Genomic DNA, 24,842 nt, shown 5'->3' with positions numbered 1-24,842 from the left:
GGTACTGGGAGTGGGGCACTGCTATAAAAATACCCAAAAATGTGGTAGCGACTTTGGAACTGGGTAATGGGCAGATATTGGAACAGTTTGGAGGACTCAGAAGGAGACAAGAAGATGTGGGAAAGTTTGGAATTTTCTAGAGGATTGTTGAATGATTTTGACAAAAATGCTGTTAGTGATGTGGACAATGAAGTCCAGGCTGAGGTGGTCTCAGATGAAGATGAGGAACTTATTGGGTACTGGAGTAAAAGTCACTCTTTCTCTGCTTTAGCAAAAAGGCTAGTGGCATTTTGCCCCTGCCCTAAAGATCTTGGGAACTTTAAACTTGAGAGAGTTGATTTAGGGTATGTGCTGGAAGAAATTTCTAAGCAGCAAAGTGTTCAAGAGGTGATAGAGCATAAAAGTTTGGAGAATTTGCCTTCTGACCATGTGATAAAAAAGACAAACTTGTTTTCTGGGGAGAAATTCAAGTCAGAGGCAGAAATTTGCACAAGTAATGAGGATCCAAATGTTAATTGCCAAGACAATGGGGAAAATGTCTCCAAGGCTGTCAGAGGTCTTCAGAGAAGCCCCTCTCATCACAGGCTGGTAGGCCTATGAGGAAAAGATGGTTTCATAGGCCAGGCCCAGGGCCTTGCTGATTTGTGCAGTCTCAGAACTTGTTGTCCTGCATCTCAGCTGTGGCTAAAGGGGCCAACATACAGCTTAGGCCATTGCTTCAAAGGGTGCAAGCCCCAACCCTTGGTGGCTTCCATGTGGTCTTGGGCCTGCAGGTGCACAGAAGTTAAGAATTGAGGTTTGGGAACCTCTCCCTAGATTTCAGAGGATGTATGGAAACTCCTGGATGTCCAGGCAGAAGTCTGCTGCAGGGATGAAGTACTCATGGAGAAGCTCTGCTAGTGCAGTGCAGAAGGGAAATGTGGGGTTGGAGCCCCCACACAGAATCCCTACTGGGGCACTGCCTAGTGGAGCTGTGAGGAGAAGCCCAGCATCCTCTAGACCCCAGAATGGTAGGTCCACTGACAGCTTTCATCGTACACCTGGAAAAGCTGCAGACACTCAATGACAGCCATGAAAGCAGCTGGGATGGGGGCTGTACCCTGCAAAGCCACAAAGGCAGAGCTGCCCAAGGCCATGGAAGCCCACTCTTTGCATCAGTGTGTCCTGGATGTGAGACACGGAGTCAAAGGAGATTATGTTGGAGCTTTAAGATGTAATGACTGCCCCACTGAATTTTGGACCTGCATGGGGCCTGTAGCCTCTTTGTTTTGGCCAATTTCTCCCATTTAAAATAGAAGCATTTATCCAATGCCTGTACCTCCATTGTATCTTGGAAGTAACTTACTTGCTTTTAATTTCACAGGCTCCTAGTTGGAAGGGACTTGCTTTGTCTCTGATGAGACTTTGGACTTGGCTTTTTGTATTAAGGCTGGAATGAGTTAAGACTTTAAGGGACTGTTGGGAAGGCACGATTGTATTCTGAAATGTGAAAACATGGGATTTGGAAGAGGTCAGGGGCAGAATGATATGGTTTCACTCTGTGTCCCCACCCAAATCTGATCTTCATAAAATTAAAATAATCTTTTTAATATGCATTAGTGACAAAACCTAAGCTTCTCATGTGGCTTTCTCTTTGGTAAACCATGAGTGAGAATAGGCTCTGATGTAAAGATATACTAAAAGGATAAGTGTGAGAAAGACAGTGGAAACTGGTACTTTTTCCAATGGTCTTTTATTTTCAAAGGCTCCACTAAAATTACTGTTTTTTAGATTTCTGGGCTATGGGTTTTTCATTGTGAATTCAAAGGGAAAAGTCAAGTACAGCAATACATGAGAATAATTCATTTTGCAGGACAATCAGAATTTGCACGTTTGTTATATCCAAGATATACAGTTAGGACTCACTCCTCCTTCCACTCACATACACTGATTTGCACAGGGCTAAGTGTTACAAAGACATGGAAAATCTTGAACTTTGTCCTTTCCTGGGTTCAGAATCTAGAAAATGGATAAACAATGATAAGAGATGACAGGTCCCTTAGAGAAAGTTCACTATAAGGCACAAAGGGGCTTGGCAAGGTAATTCCAAATCAGCAGCAGGGTTAGAAAGGAGGAGAGCCTCCATGTACAGCCTGGTGGTTGGTACCCAAAACCGGTTTACATATTTTTACCATACAGAAAAAAACAGCAGAGTGTATCACATAGAAGACAGAGACATTTGCCTCCTACCTCTTCAAGGGACCTTAAAATTTTAATGCCAATATGAACTGGCAGAGATCAGCATCTCAGTATAGGCAGGACATCGTGCCCTGCTCTCAAAGGCCAGGATAAGGATAACAGAGGCCAGTGGGAGCAGTGTGGATTGATCATCACATTTTTTGAGGCCAGCAGCTGTGGCTTAGCTGGCTTTGCTGGTCGTAATGGAGGACAAAAGTGCCTTCTGGTGAAACTCAGCTTCCATAGTGATGGAACCTAAGGGTAGCAGAGTTTATGGTGACCCTGTAGTGTATCTCCAGAAATGGTGATTGTTTGAATGCATGTAAGACATTCCCTAGGGACTCCAAGAAATATTGATTAGAGGAAGATGTGGTGCTTTGAAAGGGACTTGGTGTTCCTACATGAACCAAGTAAAGGCTTAGAATTGGCAACATTCAGAGATTAATGTTAATATAACCTCAGTTGTCTCTAAGACCTGAGGTGTTCAGAGATATTTGGAAACATCAGGATTTCAGAATGGAGGTGAAGTCACTAAAAATTGTTGGTACATTTTCATTTTTGTCATATTAAAAATTCAACACCCTGTGGAAAGAGTTTTTGATAGTGGTAGCTAGGAAAACATTAAGCCAGATATTTTACACAAGTAAATACTAAACAGCAATAAAAACAAATGAACTATAGCAACACGCAACAATATGGATGAATCTTAGAAATACAACATGAAGAGAAAATACTAAAAAAAATTATCTAGAACAATATGGTCTTTAACTTATAGTTAAAACTAATATAAAAACATATTTAAGGAAAACATATAGATACATTAATATGATAGAAATAGGTGAGCATGGGAATGAACATGAGATTTAGAATGGTTTTTTATCAGATGGAATGAGGTAGAGGAAGAGAATGGGAGAAGCCACATAGATACAGTAGGTTATTGTCTCGGGGTTAATGGGTGCTTATAAGAATAAAATTGACTGACTAGAAATCTATCATGTATGGAAAATGATGAGACTATGTCACGAAGCAAAGATTACAATTAATGTGATTCTTTACACATAAGGTCTTTGCAGTGGGGATAGAGGTCACATATTAAACTAGCAGAGTCTTTAATGAAATGCTGAGGTTATTTTTCATCATAACTAGGGTAATTTGGTTGGGAATGTCACTCTGTAAGTACAAAAATACACTTCAGATAGAGTCACCTTAAAATCTTGTTCTATAACTTCTTTTGGCTGTTCCCAATATGGTAGCAAGGATACAGCATATACACCAAAACATCAGCAATGCCACTACCAGCCACACAAAAAAAGGAAACAAAATATTTGGAGCAAATTGTTTATACAGAGAGCACATTAACAGCTTTCCATCACACTTGGATCAAATGGTCATGACTGCGCCCTTGTAACCCTGGCTAGACCATTTCTCTCTCCTCCTCTATTCGACAGCCCTAGGAGCTGAGGGCCGTCCTGCCTTGCCACGTGTCTCCACTGTGAAAATAACACAGTGCTTGCTCAGAGGCTGCCCGCTTTTTTCCTGGGGAACACACAGACTCAGGCACAGAGGAGATTTGCAGACCTTTTGTGCAGCCTCACATCCCCTGCAGCCCAGCCTCATAGGAGGCAGAGTCTGGAGAGATGGATGATGTGTGGTTGGAGAGAACAGAAAAAAAAATGGTGCAGGCTGTTTCCTGTGGGCCACTCTGGGTAAGGGGCTAGCGGTCTGAGGCCAGTAATACACGTGGTACATTCTCATAGTTTTCTTCATCATCTTCATGGGCCCTGCCTCTGCTGCTAGCCTCCCCTGCAGAGTCATCTGGGTGTGTCTTCTTCAATTCTGAATAGAGGACTGTAAGTTCCTGGTAGAAAAAAACACAAAAGGTAAGTACCTAAATACAGGAGAGGAAGGCCAGAGAGGAAAGAAAGCCAAGAAATGTGACTCACCTCATACTCTTGATGCATCGTTGGACAATTAGCTGTTGGGTAGGAGTAGCAAAGAAAAGTATTAAACTGTGGGCAGTATATTCCAACTTACAACCTATGCACATTGCGTTTCAAGCCAGTCTTCTTGATTTGCTTGATCTCTTGCTGTTTCCTCTGCTGGATTCTTCCAAACCCACATAGAAAAAGTACTCCAAGCCAATCTTCTTGATTTGCTTGATCTCTTGACTCTTTCCTCTGTTGGATTCTTCCAAACCCAAATAGAAAAAGTACTGCCCCAAGCACAAACACTAAAAAAGACTTTCCTCTGCCCATCAAATGCCCAGAACTATTTTCATGACAATTTCCTTCTTGCTCCTCTGCTCATTATAATCCCAGAGGGGCACCCACCCACAATCCATTGCAGACTTCTATGGCTGTATTGATCCTCTGGGAGAAGGAGGCAGATATGAGTCACTTCACTTGCACAGGGAAATTGGAAGAGGCCAGAGAGGAGATTGGCATTCTAAGGCCACATGACAATTTCCCAGGAAGCCAAAGAGTTGCATTGGAGCATTGAGAAAATTTAGTGTGTGTGTGTTTTCTACCTTTCCAAGGGGCTCTTTATATCTCTTTTATTTATTTGTGCAGCCAATAAGCATTCATTAAGCAATGCTTTCTATTAGGCATTAGGTAAGGTATAAGGAGATAGAAATGACAGAAACTCCTGGACAACATAGTGAAACCCTGTCTCTACTAAAAATACAAAATTTAGCTGGGCATGGTGATGCATGCCTGTAATCCCGGCTACTTAGGAAGCTAAGGCAGGAGAATCCCTTGAACCCAGGAGGCAGAAGTTGAAATGAGCCAAGATCGCACTGCTGCACTCCAGCCTGGGTGACAGAATGAGACCCCATCTCACAAAAAAAAAAGAAAAAAAAAAGAAATGACAGAAACTCAGTTCATGTGATCAAGAATCCTATAATTTTGAAGGGGAGACATGGACATAGAAATAAATGCAACAAGCATTATGGGCACCAAGACATAAATACATATTGAACTATGTTGTTGCCATAAAGAATAAATGGCTCCTCTCAGATTAGAATATGGAAAGGGTAGTTGGCATCAGTGTGAGTTTCACTGTGTTACCTGATCTATGTCTTGAAATATGAGTACGGATCACCAAGTAGACTAGAGGCAAGGACATTTCAGGACCAGTAAGAAACATGAGCACCAAGCATGAAGATGCCAAGAGTTCAGTATGGCTAGAGGAAGAACATTAGGCAAAGCTTGCAGGAGGAGCCAGCATGCAGAAGGCAAAGATCATGCTTTGGAATGGGTGTCATTGAGGGCAGTTAATCTAGGCACTGATGTGAACAGTAGAGCACCTTAAAGGGATCATGCTGGAAATAGATTGTGGGAAGGCTGGAGGAGAACAGTAGTAGAAATAAAGAGACCAGTTAAAAGAATGACAATTGTCTCCACATTTGTTTATTCACTCATTAATTCAAACAATATTTTAGGGGGCCTATAGTTTTCCAAGCGTTGAGCTAAATGCTGTGAATACATTAGTGAAAAAGTCACAGGGTCTGTCCTCAAAGAATTTATGGGATCATGGTGGCAGTGTGTAAAGGTAAGAAGAAATGATTAGATTCTACAACTGACAATATAGGAGGCAAGTAATGCCTTGCATGTTGGGCTTGTATTTGAAATAACTCTGATCAAAGACCCCTTGCCGGTTTCAATAAAACACTGCCACCTCACCTCTATTTGTCTGAAAGGCATCTCACCTGAGTTTTCTTTTGTATGCTGGATGCTCCAGATCCGGGAATAAATCAGGTTGCTATCTCCAGGATTTACTGTGAGAGAAGATATCATAGTTGGTTGCAGTCAAGAGCTCATAGACTCTACTTCCTAATTACCAAATTCATAACCAACTTCTATTCCCAGCGTAATGCTAGGAATGTCATTTTTAAATTTGTGACAGGGCCATGGGCTGTCGCTCAATCCCTCTTCCCTCCCTGGCTCCTCCCTGGAGCCTTCTGCCCCCTAGGGAGTCCTCACCATTGCTGTACATTGGCTCCAGCTCCATTGGGGCTAGTGGTTTAGAGTGAGTGGGCTCTTGAGGGTCTATCCTGGAAGGCCTAGATGAGGAAGGCTCCTGACACTCACTAGGACTGTGACTGTGACAGAGGGGGAGAGAAAATGGATTAAAAAGTATCTGTGGGTTACACAGAATTTCAGGGAAATCAGTATCCAGGAAGTCCTCCAGTCCAGCATGATTCAAGTAAAAATATTGTGTCTGCTTCTGCTTGGATCTTTTGATAAAGTATCAGAAGACGTATGGCACAAGATGAAGCCCAGGGGAGCATTACAAAACAGGACGGCCAAGGCAAGGCCAGAGGGCCAGCAGCCTCAGGGCCTCTTTGAAAGGCAAAAACTCATATTTGACTAATTTTAAATGATATTTTTGAAGATGTAAATGATTAAACACTGATACGCAAAGACCTCTGCATTCTTACAGAACTTAAACCTTGTCTTTTTTAAAAGGTCCCTTTCAGTTTTCCACCTCATATTACAATAATCTACCTTTCCTGCAAGATGCCATGCGAGCTCTTCAAGTAAAGTGGATTTTTTTCCAATTTCATTTCCTTCTGCAGTTAATATTGTGAATTGAACATTGCCAGCATTCAATAATAATTTCCCAAAGGAGTGGAAGAATGAGGAGGAAGGAAATGAATGCACTGTAGCCCTATGAAAGGTAATGCCATTAAGACATTAGTGGTCAAGTCTCTGCTGGAACACATTTAAGGGAGTAGATAAATTAACATAGATAGCCAATAACATGTATTGTGTTTAAGTAGAGACAGTGAATACCGTTCACAAATATAAGTGAAAGTGACATTCACTTATATCTACTTTTTTATTTTGTAAGAACATAAAAATGCTACTAGGAAATCCATCCAAATTTAAAAAAAACACAAACAGGTCTTGTGCATATAAATAAATCATGAAAATGTTGGCAGCACAAGAAGCAGAGACCTCACCTAGATGTTTCAGTGGCAGAAAGTCCTCCTGCAAAACAAACAAAGGAAGGTTGGTGGTAACTGAGCTGTGTAGATAATGAACTCTCTGTTAGAACATTTTTTTTCCGAGAAATCAGATTCATTCTAGATCTAAGCTACGGCAAATCTCAAGGATTATCCAGCTCCACCCCCCTATGTTATGTTATAGGTGAGGAAGGTGGAGTCTTGAAAGGCATTTGCCCAGAATCACAGTTATTCTGAATCATTTTTCAGTCAGTAATAGGTGAATAGCAATTCTAAGTAGTTGTGACTGAGTAGGTCACAACCTGGGTCGGGTGCTCCCCTCAAACCCACTTCTTCATCCTGACTGCAGCCCTACGAGGTGGAGACAAGGAGACTGAGACCTAGAGGGGCCAAGTGATGCTCAAAATTGATACAGAATTCCTTCACTAATATGAATCAATGGGACTACCATGATAAGCTCTACCTTCTCTTTCTCTAACTGTGACCCCTCACCCCTGCAAGTCTATTCCAGCAACACTGAACTGCAAATTGTTTGGGTATGTAATGGCTTTTCCACACCTCTTTTCTCCTTCTCTTTCACTTGGCTAACTCCAATTTATCTTTCTTCCAGAGCTGTCCCTGATGCCAACAGGCTGGATTAAGTAAACTGTCTCCATGCACATAAGACCATGTAATATTAAAATTACTATATTGTTTTATAATTATTTATTTCTATTTGCCTCTAATTCTCTCTTTCATGAAAGGATGTGCTAGTTGAGGCTGTAAACCTCATCTTAAATTTTTTTTGTATTCCTAATATCATGCTTAGCAGTTAAAAATATTCAACAAAGATTCGTTAAACAACTGAACAAAGTATGTACTTTGAGGACTTAACAATAACAAATTGACAATTTTCTAATAGGTGATTACCTGTTAGAAGTCTATCCTTGAAGCCAAATCTATTAGACTTAAAAATATGGCAAGTTTCCATCATCACCGAAATATTGAATCTTTCAGGCTTGCCTCAGTACAAGCCTTATCCAGGTTCCCATCCTTGTCCTTTGCCTTTTTAAAATCTGTGGCTCTAATCGGTCTCATTGGCTTAGAGAACACAAGTCATTGCTCAAAATAAACATACCAGCCTTGACTCTCGTGAAAAATAACTGAGTAAGTTATGCTTACTATCTGGGTGACAGGATCTGTACCCCAAATCTCAATATCATGCAGCATAACCATGTAACAAATCCACACATTTACCCCTTACATCTGAAATAAAAGTTGAAAATTAAAAAAAAAATTATGGCTATTGTACTAACAAAGGAAATAAAGTAGAAATAAAACATCAATTATTCCAAAAATAAGTCAAAGTAAAGCAAAAAATAGATGTGACAAATAGAAAGCAAATAGCAAAATAGACATGAAACCTAATCATATCAATAATTACACTAGTGTAAATGGTCTAAACATCTCATTTTAAAGGCAGACTATAATATTAAACTAAACAAACCCCGCAAGAATTAGCTGCATGCTATCTATTAAAAATTAACTTTAAATATAGGGGTACAAATAGGCTAAAAGCAAAATGATGGAAAAAAATCGCATGCTAACACTAATTATATTAATATATTAATATTAGACAAAGACTGTTTCACAGTAAGTGATTCAACCAGGGATACAGAGGGTCATTTCATAAGGATAAAGTGGATAATTCAACAAAAACATGAAAATTCTGAACACTTATCCACCTAATAATGAACAATTCCAAATTCCGGAAGCAAAACTTGATAGAATTGCAGAAGAAATGGATAAATTCACAATTACAGTTAAAGATTTTAATTCCCCTATCTCAATAATTGATAGATCAGGTAGACAAAAAATCAGTAAGGATATAGAGGAACTGAGAAACATTATCAATCAAATTCACTGGTAGACAGTCATACTGTGAGAAATGTTAAAAAAAAAAAAAAAAGTCCTTCAGGCAGGACAAAATTGATACCAGGTGAAAATATGGCTATACAAAAAGGAATGAAAAATTCTGGAAGTGGTAACTAAGTGAGTATTCCTTTGAGACCAAATCATAAAAAGGCATTTCTAGAAATGAAAGCTAACAACTAATATTCCTCATAAACATGGATGTAAACATCCTTCACAAAATTTTAGCAAATCAAATCAACAATCATGACCAAGTTGGGTTGACCCCAGAAATATAAGGCTGCTTCGACATTCAAAATTCACCTTATCAATAGACTAAAAAAAAATCTCATTATTATCTCAATAAATGTAGAAAAATGATTTTACAAAAATTTATTTGTGTAAAATCTTTCAGCAAATTAGGAATAGGAGGGACTTCCTCCACCAGATAAACAGCATTGAAAAAAACCCATGGCTAAAGTAATCTGTAATGGGGAGAGATTGAATACTTTCCCCCTAAGATCTGGAATGTCATAAGAGTATTTTCTCTCACCACTTGCACTCAACATTGTACAGGAGGTTCTAACCAGTGCAATTAAGCAAGAACAAGAAGTAGAAGAAATTAAGATTGGAAAGGAAAGAGTTAAACTATCTTTCTTTGCAGACAACATGATCATCTATATAGAACATCTGATGAAATCTACAAAAGAGATACTGAACTAATAAGTGAGTCTAGCAAGATTTCAGGATATAAAATTAATATTAAAATTAGTTGTGTTTCTATATATTAGCAACAATTGGAAATTGAATTTTTAATCTCATTTTTGGCATTCTTTATTTATTTTATCCAATTTCACTATATTTAGCTGGTATTCAAATATATCTCAGAGTTTATGGTCACCTCTATGATGATTTATTTATTTTTTGTTACAAACAAAGGACTTTCTTAGGGAGATAGAACATGAGTTAATTAATTTTTAAATTTTTAATTGGAAGCAAAACTCTGCTACCTAATATAAATCTCAAATTAAACACGAGATAAAAATTTCATTGAGAAGTTTATTCTATTGTTTTTGCTACAACTGCCTACAGAGTGACAGTGAGTAGTGGAACTGAGGGCCTAGTACTTGGAAGGGAATGATTGACCTTTATAGGGTGCACCAGACAACTTCAAATTATTATAGCAATGGCAAAATCACATCACAAGGTAGAACCTAGCACCCACCTGGTTTCCTTCGGGCCCTGGCGTAATGCAGCAGAGCAGCAGCAGCAGCAAGGCCGAGGATGCTGAGCACCAGCCCCGTAACTCCCACAGCAGTAAGGCCTGTTCTGCTCCCAGAAGTTCCTGAGTGGAGGGAGCTGTACTTGAGTTCCAGGGGCACAGGTTTTGGATACAGACAAAATCATGCAAGTAGGGTGGGTATGTTCCTGTTTCTGATTCCTCCTGTAGCATCATTTGTAATTTTCAAAACTATGGCACAGGAAAGGTATTTGCCCGCATCTAAGATTAAAATGTATTTCCTTTCCCTCTCCCATATAAAATCAGTACCAATCTCCAGAAGTCCCAAGCCTTGGTGTGCATGTTTAAAACCTCCTTGGTGCTGGTAGAATTTGTACAATCCGTCAGATAACTATTTTATTTACCATAATAGTGACCTCTAGCCCAGGTACTACTAACTCACCTGTAACATTGAGTGTCACCACTTTACTGTGCTGGGCCCCCAGGCCATTGTCAGCCTCACATGAGTAGTTTCCAGAATGCTCTGTAGTCAGAGAGAGGTTGAAGGATGCCCCTCCTCCAGAGTGGGCCGAGCTGTTCGCCAAGGTGTCATCCTCGTGATAAAACCAGTACAGGATCGGGAAGGAACCTCTCAGGGACTCACAGTGAAGCTCTAGCAGGTCCCCCACCATAGCCTGGGCCCCGGAAGCCCTGAGGGTGAGGACGGGGCGAGACACCGGAACTGAGGGAGGAAAAATAGTTCGCTGGCAGTTTTACTTAAGTAGGTATACAAGAGAACTTAATAAAGGAATATGCAGCATAGTTGAGTTGCGGGAACATGCACCTGGATTCTGGAGAACCTGGGCTTCAATCCTGTCTCTATCCTTTATTGGCTCTATAAGCTTGATTTTTTAAGAACTTTTAAATTTCTCTAAGTCTTAGTTTATTCCTCGGTAAAACTGAGCTAATGATACATTATATCTCAAGCTATTGTAATAAAAATCATATTGTATGTAAAGTACTATAAAAATTGGTTATTATTATTGATAAAAATATAACTAAAATCAAGGTTTCTAAAATTCCTGCATCTGAATCTTAGTTCTAAGACTCAGACTTCCATACCTATCTGAAGGCAGGACCCATTACTCTCTACCTAATCACCTTGCTTTATTTTTCTACATAGCATTTAGCACTACCTAACATCTGTCTATGTATGTATGTATGTATGTATGTATGTATCTATCTATCTATCTATCTATCTATCTATCTATCTATCTATCTATCTATCTATCATTGTTTTATATGATTCCCCAATAGGATGGAGAATTATCTGTTTGTTCGTTGCTGTATTTATAGCTCTTGGAACTTTGCCTGGCATATAAAATTTATGCTCAATAATTGATGATTGAATGGAAAACTGAAGTGAACCAAACTGTCACAAAAATATCCAGATATAGCTCTAGCAACAATGATTTCCATTTTAATGAACAATTAAAGAAATGGCATGTGGGAAGAATAGAAAGCCCTTAATGTGGAATGTTAACTGTAAGATTGCTGGTTCTGCAAAGTTGTGAGGAAAACTGGATGAACTAATCTGTGTGTAGTGCTTTAGATATAAGCTGTGTGCTTTATTGGCAATGGTAGCTTGATAAGGATCTTAAGCTCTGCTTTCCATCGCAGATTGGCTAAAGGGAATGAGTGTGAATGTGGAAACTATTCACTGAATGGCAATGATTACACTTGAAAATGAACCATCTGCTGGCTGCAAGAAAGATAGCACCAGCTGCCTCATCAGGATAGAGGTGCCAAGTGCTGATATTGGAAGTGTAGAGTTCCTGCTAAATTGAAACCGACTGTTTGAATTTGTCCCTTCTGTATAGCCTCTAAATGTGAAGTGACCTGGGCGGGATGCAGAGGGCCTCGGGGGTGAGTCTTTTGTATGGTGCTTTGTGATCTCACTGTGCCTTTCACCCATGTTTCTGGGTGTTCGTATTCCGGGAAGAGAGATTTCCAACCTCTTGCATCCCCTCCTCTACAGATCATGGGACCTCTGGTTCCGAATGTATATTCCCCTAAAATCAAAGAATTTGAAGACTGAAAAAGACCATGGTTACTGTCAACTTAAGTGGTCTCCAAGATGAGCTATAAGACACCAGACTGAAGTGTAAGAATATGAGAATGTTTAAGAGTATTTCTTTTTGAGCTTGAAATTTAAAAAGATATTCAGCTTTACTAATATTCATGGTGGTGCTCTTGCTCAGGTAGATGTCACACTGTGTATTGGGATAGGACAGGGTTTCTTATGAAGGAAGGGCCACCCAGGCACAGAGGGTGGGACAGCAGTGCCTTGGCTTATTAGTTAACTCTCAGCATATGGAACATAATGCCCTTTTAATTGGCTACTTAAGTGTTTTTACAGATGATTTTAATTTAAACCACAAAATATATTTTTTAATTTTTTAATTTAATTTCTTTATTCTTTTTTTTTTTTGAGCCAGGGTCTCACTCAGTTGCCCAGTCTGGAGTACAGTGGTGCAATCACGACTCACTGAAGCCTTGACCTCCTGGGCTCAAGTGATCCTGCTGCTTCAGCCTCCAGAGTAGCTGGGATTACTGGATCGTGCCACCACGCCTTGCTATTTTTTTGTATTTTTAGTAAAGACAGAGTTTCGCCATGTTGCCCAGGCTGGTCTAAACTCTTGGGCTCAAGCAATCCTTCCTTGGCCTCCCAAAGTGCTGGGGATTACAGGCATGAGCCACCGTGCCTGGCCAAATCATAAAAGATTTACCATGCTTTGTGATGAGATTGGGGAGTGACCTCAAACCTTTTTGTATCACATGAAAGTTCACTTATTTTGTGGCAAAGTTCTAAAAATAGGAATTAAATGTGAAGATAAGTTATCTATTTTTCCATGAAGAAAGATTAGTATTTAATTTTTGTTGACTTTTTGGTGATCAGTGGCTACTGACAATATTAATACTTAGCAAACGCTTTAAAAAGTGACCTTTAACAGTACTCATACTGTTAATGCTTTTCTGAACTCATGCTGTGGAGATAATATTTTGGAAAATAGTTGCTTAAAAATATTTACATTTCTATGTGGTCTTATTACCAGAAAATGTAAGTATGTCAACTTTAAAAATTTATATCTGCACCTTTAAAAATCCATGGAAACAGAACATGGCAACCAAAGTTTAAACACGTTTGACAGAAATTCAACATGCAGTGGCTGGGCGTGGTGGCTCATGCCTGTAATTCTAGCACTTTGGGAGGCTGTGGCAGGTAGATTCCCTGAGCTCAGAAGTTCGAGACCAGCCTGGGCAACATGACGAAAACCCGTCTCTACTAAAAATACAAAATTTGCAGGGCGTGGTGGCCTGCCTCTGTAATCCTAGCTACTGGAGAGGCTGAGGCAGGAGAATCGCTTGAACCTGGGAGGTGGAGGTTGCAGTGAGCTGAGATAGTGCAACTGCACTCCAGCCAGGGCAACAGAGTAAGACTCCACCTCAAAAAAAAAAAAAAGGAAATTCAACATGCAGCACTTCCCACTTACTTTACAAGAACAATTAATGAACATCAACAAAAATATAAACTTATTAACCACATTTCAATGAAAACCCTTGCATAATTAGACTATGGGATTGAAAAATGAGTATCATGGAATTGAAAGAGCAGCAGTGATGATCTGCTTCCACTTGGATGTAGATATATTGGTAAGATAAAGCTTTAAGCCGTAACAGACACTAAAACTAATAGGAATGAGGTCAAACTCAGAACCAAACCTCAAATAACTGTACCACCATAAGTAAACTAAGATTTTCAAAGTAAATGAAGCATATTCAATTATAATAATTTTAGTCAAATATTCTAAATCAAAGATTTTAAAGTATTGTTTATTTCATTTTCCCTTCCTTCCTTCCTTTCCTTCCTTCCTTCCTTTCCTTCCTTTCCTTCCTTCCTTCCTTTCCTTCCTTCCCTTCCTTCCTTCCTTCCTTCCTCCCTTCCTTCCTTCCTTCCTTCCTTCCTTCCTTCCTTCCTTCCTTCCTTCCTTCCTTCCTTCCTTTCGTTGACATGGTGTCACTCTGTTGCCCAGGCTGGAGTGCAGTTGGGCAATCTTGGCTCACTGCAGTCTCAACCTCTTGGGTTCAAATGCTCCTCCCACCTCAGCCTCCCAAGTGTCTGAGAGTACAGGCACATGCCACCATGCCCAAATGAATTTTGTATTCTTTTGCAGAGACAGGGGTTTCTCCATGTTGCCCAGGCTGGTCTCAAACTCCTAAGCTCAAGTGATTTGCCCACCTCGGCCTCCCAAAATGCTAGGATTACAGGCATGAGCCACTGCATCCAGCCCCTTATTTAATTTCTATTTTTCTGTTTGTTTTGTAATGTGCCCATTACAGTTAATACAATAGTACACATATACAAATAATACACAAATATATGTTATTAATATACACATATGTGGGGTGTGTGTTAAATACTTTTGATGGAGAGTGGTGTGAGATCCAGAATTCTTGTACCCCCATGATTTGCTGACTCAATTACTTTATAAGGGAGGAAAATAAGCACAAGACTAGTAAGAAGACTTATTCAAGGTTAAACAAATGATATTTTCTTGTTCAAGACTCGAGTCTCTGTTTCAGCACACTGTCTGGCATTCCCAGATTTTAATACCTCCTTAAATCATTACCCAAGTTTGGCCTATAGGAAGGATTATTATTAACCAAAATGTCATAAAGTGTTCTAATAGTCTGGAATCATTGGAGAACAAGAGTCTATGGCAAAATCCAGAGAATGTACGGGTTTGTGTCACCGGGGATTATTACCATATCTCTCTTATTTTGCCATCTTCTCCTAGGTCCCAGTGCCCTCTCCCATCCTTGAAATGCTGAGCACTTTGGGATAACCATGACTTGACTGGAGGTTCTCTTCTAAATGATTGGGTACACTGCTAGTTGTTCTTAGGGGCTGGACATGGGAAATACGAGATGCCCTGGTGCCTCTGCTGAAGGAAAATTTTGTTAGGGGATACTGAGAACATCAGATTAAATGAGACCCAATCAGAAGGCATTTGAAAAAAGTGAGAAGGTTAGCTAGGTCATTAGAATCTGGAGACCATGAAAGAGGCCAGCTGCTGTGATCCTAGTGGCTGACAGAGAACCCACAGAAGTGGGTATCCATGAAGAGAGACACTTTAATGATCCAGGGAGCCAAGTGAGAACTTAGATCGAGATAGGGGCAGAAAACTGTGGCAAGGGATGATCCAGTCATTTTTTCCTGGGCAAAGGACTTCAGAAATAAAGGCTTTCTGTGCCATTTTCCTTTGTCAGTAATTGCTGACCCATCACATATTTGGTATTCTGGTAAGCCTTCGTGCCACTACCAGAAAAAAAAATGAATGGGGTATATGGATGGCTGTTGATGACAATTACAGAGGAATAAAAAAAAAAAAGGAATGGTCTAAGTTACTAAATGTGTAATCACAAGGAAGAATCCCAGAACTCCCAAGTGGAGTCAGAAAGAGTAGGAAGTCTATTGGGATATCAACCAGCAAATAGCCCAGTGGAGCTATGTCTGAGAAGACATGAACTGTTGTATTGGCTGTTAACTGCTGTGGGTATATCTTGCTTACCTGTGACCCTGAGACTCACTCCATGACTGTGCTGGGCCCCCAGGCCATTGTCTGCATCACAGGAGTAGTTTCCAGAATGTTCTGCAGTCAGAGAGAGGTTGAAGGAGGCTCCTCCTCCAGAGGGGGCTGAGCTGTTCCCCAGGGTGACATCCTCATGATAAAATCGGTACAGGATCGGGAAAGAGCCTCTCAGGGACTCACAGTGAAGCTCCAGCAGGTCCCCCACTGCAGCCTGGGCCCTGGGAGCCCTGAAGGTGAGGACGGGGTGAGATACCGGAACTGAGGGAGACAAAAAGGCTGTCAGAGGATTCTGATGTTGTGACAGATGCACAACCTCTCTCAAGGAGCCTAGCAGTGGATACGTCCCTTGTCCCTTGATTGTTTCTGTTTCCCCACTGATCACATTTTTCTCATGTAACAATCAGAAGCATTTCCCCAAAACAGTGAGAGGTAATCCTGGGTAATTTTGTTTTCATCACCACTCAGTCTTCCCCACAAGAAATAAGGTGTTTCAACTTATTTTGCCATCTTTCCATTTCTCAGATAGCTTTTAAATCTCTCTCTCTCTCTTTCTCTCTCTCTCTCTGTCTCTCTCTCTCCCTCTCTCCCCACCCCCTTTGCCTCCCTCCCTCCCTATGCCTCTTTTAGGAGATCCTAGTGGCTGACAGAGAACCTAAACCCTGGCCTGCAACTCGAGGCTGTGTGAAAGGAATCGGAATTTACTTCTCACGGTGACTCGAACCCACGTGCTGAGGATGGGGCCGTGAACGTTATCAGCTGCGCAGTAGTATCTCCCTGCATCACTCTCCTTCACTGTGAGAACATGCAGCTCTGCCAACAGGGAATGCTGGGTCTTCCTACCCAGGCTTCTTACTCTTCCTTCTTTGTGCCAGGAGAATGTGACAGTCCCTGAACCCTGGGCTACTGAGCAAATAAGGGCCATATTTTCTCCTTCAATCAGCTGCCCTCCGGTGGGCCGGATCTCTAGATTCACATTAGACACAGGGACTCCTGGGGGAACACAAGATGGCATGTGAAGGTCCTGATGGCAGGAACATCAAGGTCAAGGGGAAGGCTGGAGCTACCATGAATAGGCCAATAGCAGCAGGTGCAGCAGGCAGAAGCCCAAAGTAGGAAATAAGAAATTAATTGTGTATACGATTATAAAGGAAGCAACATCCCTCTCACTCCCACGACAATTCCCATCCTTGAGAAATGTGGGCACCAAGTCCATAATCTCCATAAACCCAGTGTTTTCTGGTCACATTTATATGCATTTATCTCTAAGGAATCTTTGATGCATCAATAAACCACAAACTAAAAGAGAACACTGGAGATCCTCTATTTTGAAGATCAAAGTAGAATCCAAACCCTTCTCCTATTCTTCAAGACTTCTCCAGATTTGCATCCATGTCTCCATATCTTTCTCTGACTATTACAGTTCTTCCCCTTTTCTGACTATTTCGTTGTGAGTTTAGGTCACCAAATGGAAGCACCACAGGGGCCTCTTAAAACTGCATGTGTTCAGCTGTGCTTCTAGTTGTCTCTTGATTCGTGAGAGAACCGATCTTGTACATCTCTGTAACCCCAAAGGGTTGGGCACTCAGTAACTGATCAATAATTACTATTACCTGACTCAAGTGGAAAAAAATGTTCTAGGGCTGTTAGACCAACGTTGAGCTTAAAGAGAGAAGATTACCAGAATAGCTGGATACTCCTCTCTGTTATGTCCACCATCCTAGGGGTGCAGGAGATATCACTGGCGTTCCTCTCCCCAGCTCTGACCCTGGAAGAGCAGCCCCTTGGACACTCACTCTGTACACGTATCTGAGATCTCAGGCTCCTTTTTTTGATGCTGTGAGTCACGGACTCTGCCTCACACCAGTAAGACCCCGAGTCTTCAGTCCACATGGCAGGGATCTGGAGTTTGGGGGACATGCTCCAGCCTGATCCGAGGGTCTGGCTATCTCTGAAGAAGGAGAATTGCAGCTGGACATTTGGCCTCTGTGAAGAGAGCTGGGTCTCACAGGTCAGAGTCATGGGACTCCCCTCTATGGGCGTGGAAGAGCTGGCTCTCAGCACAGGATGTAGAAACAGCTCTAATGAAAAGAAACAACATAGTCCCCAGGGTGGTGAGGCTCAGAGTTCCTAGAGACATGCACTTGTGTTCTCAGCACCAGCCATCAGGAGATAGAGAAGCATGCAGAAGGAACCATCTCCCTCCCACGGCTGAGCCATAGGAACCTCTTTATGAAATTCCCAATGATAAACACCTTCCCTTTATCCTCAGTTTCCCTACCAAACCCAGTAATACACAGGAATCTAGCCATTACCTTGAACTCGGATATTTATGGGGCTTGAAGTTTCTTTTATGTCAAATATGTGAAACTTCCTATGAGTAGCAGTACAATGATATTTGCTATTATCCCTGGAGACTGAATTCACTGTGATCTCAGCTAAATTATAACTATTAGGAAGCTGTTTTCCATCCTTGTAGTAAACCTTTTGATGAGTGTTTTTGTCGTCTTTCCCCTGACATCTCAGAATGACATTCTCTCCTTCAAAGACAGGTTGTAAAGCCTGCAGGATCAGCCAGTCTGCAAAGAGCACAGGAGCACACTCAGTTTATCCCCTGCTGCTTCTGCCTTCACTCTCATTTCTGCCCATGAGGCAAGAGCCACAGTTCTATACACACCTGCAAATGGCCCCCACCCACATTGCCACGTGGCCCCAATACCTGATTCTTCCTTGCTCTACAAGAGTGAACCAATTCCCAGAAAAGGTTCTTGAGAAATCCTCATGTCTTTTCACAAAACAGGAATCCCAGACCTGAACCCCTTTTTGCCTGATGGCCCCACACTTCTTTGGAGGGAGATGGATAGACAATCCAGCATCATGCTGCTGCCCTATCTCTTTATTTTCCCCACTGGGGTCAGCGCATCAAATATCCCCACGTCTGCTTACAACTCTGCCTGGGATCCCTGCATAAACCCAGCCCTCAGACATTCTGCCTGGTGGCTTGACTTTAAACAATCCCCTTCCATTCCTCACCAGATGAAAATTCCACATGCATGGCATCACTGAGGGAGGATCCTCGGGTCTTACATTGGTAATTTCCAGACTGTGTAATTTGGATCTTGTTATGTTTTATTTTCAACAACTTCTCATCGTGATACCAAGACGTATCTCCCTGGGCTGGGGAATGTGATATTCCGCAGCATATGACAGCCACTTTTTCTCCTTCGAAGGCTGTGGACCATGGAGGATCGAGGAGAAGTACAGCTTTTGGAGCCACCCCTAAACAGGAAATAGAAAGATGAAGGCAGGGGAAGGTCAATGGGAGGTGGGCACAGCACAGGGGGAGCCCAACCTACAGTCAGGAGTTTTCCTGTACTAATTTCCAGTCAGGACCAGGGTGGAAAACGGAGCAGAAATAACCTAGGGAAATGCCTGGGAAAGAATCTGTTCTTCCTCATCCATTTCCTGGAGGTGGGCAGATGGGTATTATAGGGGAGAGGTCTCGGGTTCCTGGCATAGCCTCAGAAAAGCTCAGGAGATGTGATTTGCCATTGGGCAAACACTGCAAAGGCCTCAGAATGTGTCTGATTCTGAAATTCTCTTGTCCTATACATTTCTGTCCAGATAAAGGTGAACCTGGGATGTATATACCTCAGAAGTAGTTTCTAGACTCCAGAAAATTACTTCCTACTTGTTAACACTTAAAATGAATAAGATTTTCTCACTTGTATTACTTTTATATCTTTCTTAGTTTTGAAAGTCTATGGGGAAAGCAACTTTACTCTCCATTTAAGTTGGACAGAGTAAACAATGGAGGGATATAAAGAATTTAAATGGAGGAGGATGGGCTGCCTGAGAAGTCAGACTTGTGTATGGAATTGCAACTGACTGACAGGCATGGAAGTGAGGTGTGGCAGTGGCATGAGCTCTTTTTGGAGATTTATAAGGATTCTGCTGTAGCATCTTCCTCCGTCGATGGGAGCTATTTCTATGTCCTTTGATAGCAGCACTAGCTTGGACATTCAGAGGGAGATGTATTAGAGGATATGGAGACCAGATATGAGATTCCTTCATCATCAGCCTCTTGCCTCTGCCCTTTGCTCTGCAAATGTTTCCTTTCTCTACTCTGAGGAATCCTGGTAATGTAGGGAAAAAAAAAAAAACCTGGAGACTGAAAAAGTCGGTGGAGGCTCTGTTCACCCAATATAGTAGCAGATGTGACCCCAGAGCATTAACATTGCTGATGGGATGCATCCCTGCGAGGGTTAGGGCAGGCTGTGTGGGCTGAGGGGACCAATATCCAGAGACCAGAGGGGCAGAGAGAAGGAGAAACTTACCTGATTGTTCTCTTCCAGGAGCTGTGAGGGAGCAGAAAATGACAATCAGACACTCTCTGAAACATTTTCTAACAACCTAAGCACAACCGCTTCTTTTGTTTTTCCTTATCATTTCTTTGCTCCCTTTTTATATCATCCAGAGCCCTTAAGCCAACAAAAAAATGGTCTATAATTTGTTTTACAAACGTGATGGCTTGTGTCCAAGGCCTGACCTCATCTCTGCTATTATTTACTTGGCCACGGCACACTTTATTCTCTCCTTCTCTTCTCTGAGTGCAGAGGCAGACAAGGACTTACAGAAATGGTTTATCCTCCTTTCGTTCCTTGGGCTTCATATTGTTCCCCTCACTTTTTCAATCTCTGATTAAATTTTGGCTTAAAACTTCTAGAAAAGAGTGATGTTTCTCAGTAGACCTTCCTTCACATGCCTAGGTTTTTAGAAGTAACTGTTTATCCAAAAAATTATTTAGTCTGAGGCTTAAGAGGGAGGGTGGGATATAGAGTTGTGGAGTGGCAGAAGGAAAAATCCAAGTTTCCTATGAGGTGAGAAAAGCAGTGGGTGAGAAACCAAGGGCAGGATATCTGGCTTGCTCTGATGGTTGCATTTGGAGCCTCTTGGTTGTCCTGGGAACCCAGCTCTGCTCACTTCCCATCCCTTGCTATCTGTCTCTGAACCCCAAGTAGAAGCAGAGACAGAAGCTCCTTGAGTTTTTCCCTGGTCACCTTTAGAAACTGAGGCCGTGGTCCCATTATAGCCCATCTACTCACTCAGGATCAGCAGCAGCAGCCACAGAAGCATGGGCACCGGCCGGGCAGAGGGTAGGGAAAGTCTGTCTCACCAAAAGCCTGACTTATCTCCAGGAAGGAGGGCAGGAAGCTGCTACTCAGATGAGACCTGCAAGAATCAGAAAAGGGAAGAAGAGCTTAGTGTCATATCTTGCTTTGGGCTCTGAAAATGTGAACATGGCTACCTTCCTAAATGCTGTTTGTATCTCAATCCTGGTAGTGATACATTTTTAGAAGTTGGGGCTCATCTTCCAACAGCTGCGGTCTCTCAGGAGTAATGTCTCCAAGGCTGTGCCTGGGTTCTCTAGAAATGTCAAGTTGTGGATTTGCTAGTATTCAAATAATTCTTTCTGTATTTTTCATATGGGAAACCCCTTCACTACCTTGTCTTCACACAGCCTTTGGTTCCACATGCAGCTCCTAATGTAGGCAAGCTTAATGAGCGTGGGTGGTGTGAGTCACACAGTCAAGGTGTCAAGCATACGCCTTTTTGACTTTCACATAAGTTGTTATGAGGCTTCTGAACAGGAAAATAATACAAATTTACAGATTAGGGACTGCCCGTAATCTCACCCAGATCTGCAAATTAGGAGATAAATCAGCAAGCGTACCATCGTTTTTAAAGCCAAAGCCCTTCTCAGAAAGGCCTTCCCTCACTTTGCAATCAAAGAGGTTCCACCCCATTATTTTGTTTCAGGTCCTTTGTGTTTTTTTCACAGTGTTTATAACAATTTGCAATTATTTTCTCTATTTCCTTGTTTGCTTTTGTATCTTCTTTCCCACTAACATTTAAGGGCCACTTTTCTTACCCCTTATATCCCCTGCACCTCTAACTGCTCTTTCTTGAAAGCACGCCTTTAGTAAATATTGTTTGAGGGACTGTTGAATAAAAACTCTGAACCACTGTTTCTCAACCATTTTTTCATTATCACTCCCCTAAGGATCTTTTTTAGACATTTTTGTTTTTAGCCATCCCCTTTTTCCATGAAAATTTAATACCGCAAATATACTATTTATGTGTTTATGTGCTGCATGTATAGCTGTGTTTGATACATTAAAAAATTAGTTTTTTTCATCTTCCCAAGAGTCAATTTTTGCCCCTTTGAGGGTGATATAACTTCTGTTAGGAATGCGTGTTTTAGACTTAAAGGTAAGCCATTCTTGGGAGTCTACCTACCAGGATAAACTTGTCATCATTCAGAGACCTTTACATTAGAAATGGAAGATGATCTCAGATCAAATGTCCCATCTTCACGGTGCCCAACCTTGACAGGTAATGGAAAGAGGGTCCTCTTTTTTAACAAATATTATGATGTTCTTTCTCCCACGGAAGTCACCAAATTTTATCTTTCTCTATATGTTTATTGATTGTATAATACCTATTTTTCTCATTAGATAGTATTACAAGGTTTGGGAACAAGCCTGGTTTGTTCTTCATTTTGTTTCAATGCCTAACAGAGCACTTGTCACATACCAATTTGTCAATAAGGACTTGCCGAATGAACAACCAACAAACAGTAAGGAACAGGAATGACAATAGAAGAGGATTGGATGTGTTTTAATGTGTTCTTAGTCACTCCTGGTTAGAGATTTCTCCAATATTCTCGAGAAGATATATTGGTTACATCAATTTATTTAAATTAAATTAAATTATTTATTAAAATTGTACCCAGTTAATCTATACTACAGGGTCTTTGTAAACTAATAACTGTAGAGTATGGTGCCACTTCTACTGAGAGGTATTCTCTGACCTCCCATATTTGGGCTGGGTGTTCCTCTCATGTGCATCAATAACACTTGGATTTCCTTCACTCCAGAGCTGATCGCAGTGAACTGAAACATCCTGTCCCTTTGATGGTATTCCTCAATGATCTAAGTATCTTTAGGGAAGGAAGTGATTAGGACTTGTTTTTTACTTCTCTGAGGACAGCATGGTCATCAACAAAAGGAAGGCTCAGTGGGATATGGATAGTTTCGAGATTCAGTGTGTCAATGCAGACTAATTCAAAACATGAATAAGCCTCAAATTCACTTCTTGCTCAAGGGTGAAGATGTTGTTGATGACTCTGAAGTATTATTTCCTGTTGTTGGAAAGATATGCTCAGAAAAGAGTATTTTGAATTTAATTGCTCATCTGTAGCCAAAAGTGTTACATTTTTCTACCTCTCTCTCTGAAGACAGGGACTATGTCATATTCACATTATTCTAGCACCTAGCACAGTGCCTGACACTCAGTAGAGGATTGCCAGATAAAATACAAGGTTCTCATTTAAATTTGTATTTCAAATAAAAAACAAATAATTTTTACTATAATTATGTCCCATACAATACTTGGGATATGTATGAGTTCATTTTCATGCTGCTGATAAAGACATAACAAGACTGGGCAATTTACAAAATAAAGAGGTTTATTGGACTTACAGTTCCACATGGCTGGGGAGGCCTCACAATCACGGCAGAAAGCAAGGAGGAGCAAGTCATATCTTACATGAATAGCAGCAGGCAAAGAGAGAGCATGAGAGCCAAGGGAAATGGGTTTCCCTTTATCAAACCATCAGATCTCATGAAACTTACTCACTACCAGAAGAACAGTATGGAGAAAACTGTCCCCATGATTCAATTATTTCTCACTGGGTCCCTCCCACAACACATGGGAGTTACGGGAGTACAGTTCAAGATGAGATTTGGGTGGGGACACGGAGCCATATCAGGATATTTATATTTAATTACATTTAAAAAGTAGTCACTGTTTATCTGAAATACAAATGTAACTAGGAGTCCCATATTTTTACTTGCTAAATATGGCAAATCTAATTGAACAGAATAACTTTTCATTGGCATGAATACATTAATGAATGGTTGTGTTGGGGGGACATCTATTTTCTTCCATGTGCATGCAACTCCTACTCCTGTTCCTCCTTCTGCTCCTTAACTCACTCCACCCTGGAAGAAGTGACATGCCTTATGTGATTGGTAAATTTGGCAAGAATAATTGAGTCATGCTAAACTGATTATTATTATTACTATTATTTTTTGAGAAAGAGTCTCACTTTGTTGCCCAGGCTGGAGTGCAGTGGCACGATCTCGGCTCACTGCAAACTCTGCATCCCGGGTTCAAGTGATTCTGGTGCCTCAGCCTCCTGAGTAGCTGGGACTACAGGCACGTGCCACCACGCCCAGCTAATTTTTGTGTTCTTAGTAGAGACTGGGTTTCACCATGCTGGCCAGGATGGTCTAAATCTCCTGACCTTGTGATCCACCCACTCGGCCTCCCAAAGTGCAGGGATTACAGGCATGAGCCACTGCACCCGGCCCCATGCTAAACTTAACTCCATGCTCTTCCCCCTGGATGCAACTCTACTGGCAGAAGGGTTTATGAACAAGCATATGCCTTCCCCTGTGTGGAGATTTAAGTGGGGAGGGAGTTGGGGAGTCTAAAGTTCCAGAGCAAATTTTCAGAGACACAAACAATTGGGGCATGGGTTTAGATGTAAAAGAACTAAAAACAAAAGAACAAAGGTATGAGAGCTATATATTTACAAGGAGAGGGTTTTGGTGGGAACAAATCCTGTCGTTCTCAGACTTGGTATTTGTTTAGTAAGAGAGAAGGGCATTTTCCAGATTGTAGAGGCCTATTCTGAGCCACCTTTTATACTTAACTACTGAGCCTGGGCAAGATGCTTGCGGTCTTAGGGCATATGGTTTTGTGACACAACTTGTGGTAGCTTTGTTCATAGGTCAGTGGCTGTTTCTATAGAGGTGGGACTGTACCC

The 24,842-nt window shown here is 41.3% G+C and overlaps 1 protein-coding gene across 1 annotated transcript; it reads right to left on the bottom strand.

The window, feature by feature from the left end:
- Nucleotides 1-1,713: 1,713 nt before the first annotated feature.
- On the bottom strand, nucleotides 1,714-21,362 carry FCRL3 (Fc receptor like 3). Its single transcript, XM_032151916.1, has 16 exons — nucleotides 21,255-21,362; nucleotides 21,052-21,178; nucleotides 20,284-20,304; nucleotides 18,980-19,225; nucleotides 18,262-18,525; nucleotides 17,743-18,027; nucleotides 16,652-16,939; nucleotides 15,929-16,207; nucleotides 10,759-11,037; nucleotides 10,302-10,421; nucleotides 7,184-7,211; nucleotides 6,201-6,319; nucleotides 5,927-5,995; nucleotides 4,161-4,192; nucleotides 3,965-4,075; nucleotides 1,714-1,998 (listed from the first exon to the last, which is right to left on the bottom strand). The coding sequence occupies exons 2-16, from the start codon at nucleotides 21,080-21,082 to the stop codon at nucleotides 1,942-1,944; spliced, it is 2,229 nt and encodes a 742-aa protein (XP_032007807.1). The 5' UTR covers nucleotides 21,083-21,178; nucleotides 21,255-21,362; the 3' UTR covers nucleotides 1,714-1,941.
- Between the last annotated feature and the right edge of the window lie 3,480 nt (nucleotides 21,363-24,842).

Source organism: Hylobates moloch, unplaced genomic scaffold, assembly GCF_009828535.3.
Source record: "Hylobates moloch isolate HMO894 unplaced genomic scaffold, HMol_V3 SCAFFOLD_5, whole genome shotgun sequence".
NCBI classification, from domain to species: Eukaryota; Metazoa; Chordata; class Mammalia; order Primates; family Hylobatidae; genus Hylobates; species Hylobates moloch.
The sequence above is the reverse complement of the archived record's forward strand: the minus strand, read 5'-3'. Positions and strand labels throughout refer to the sequence as shown.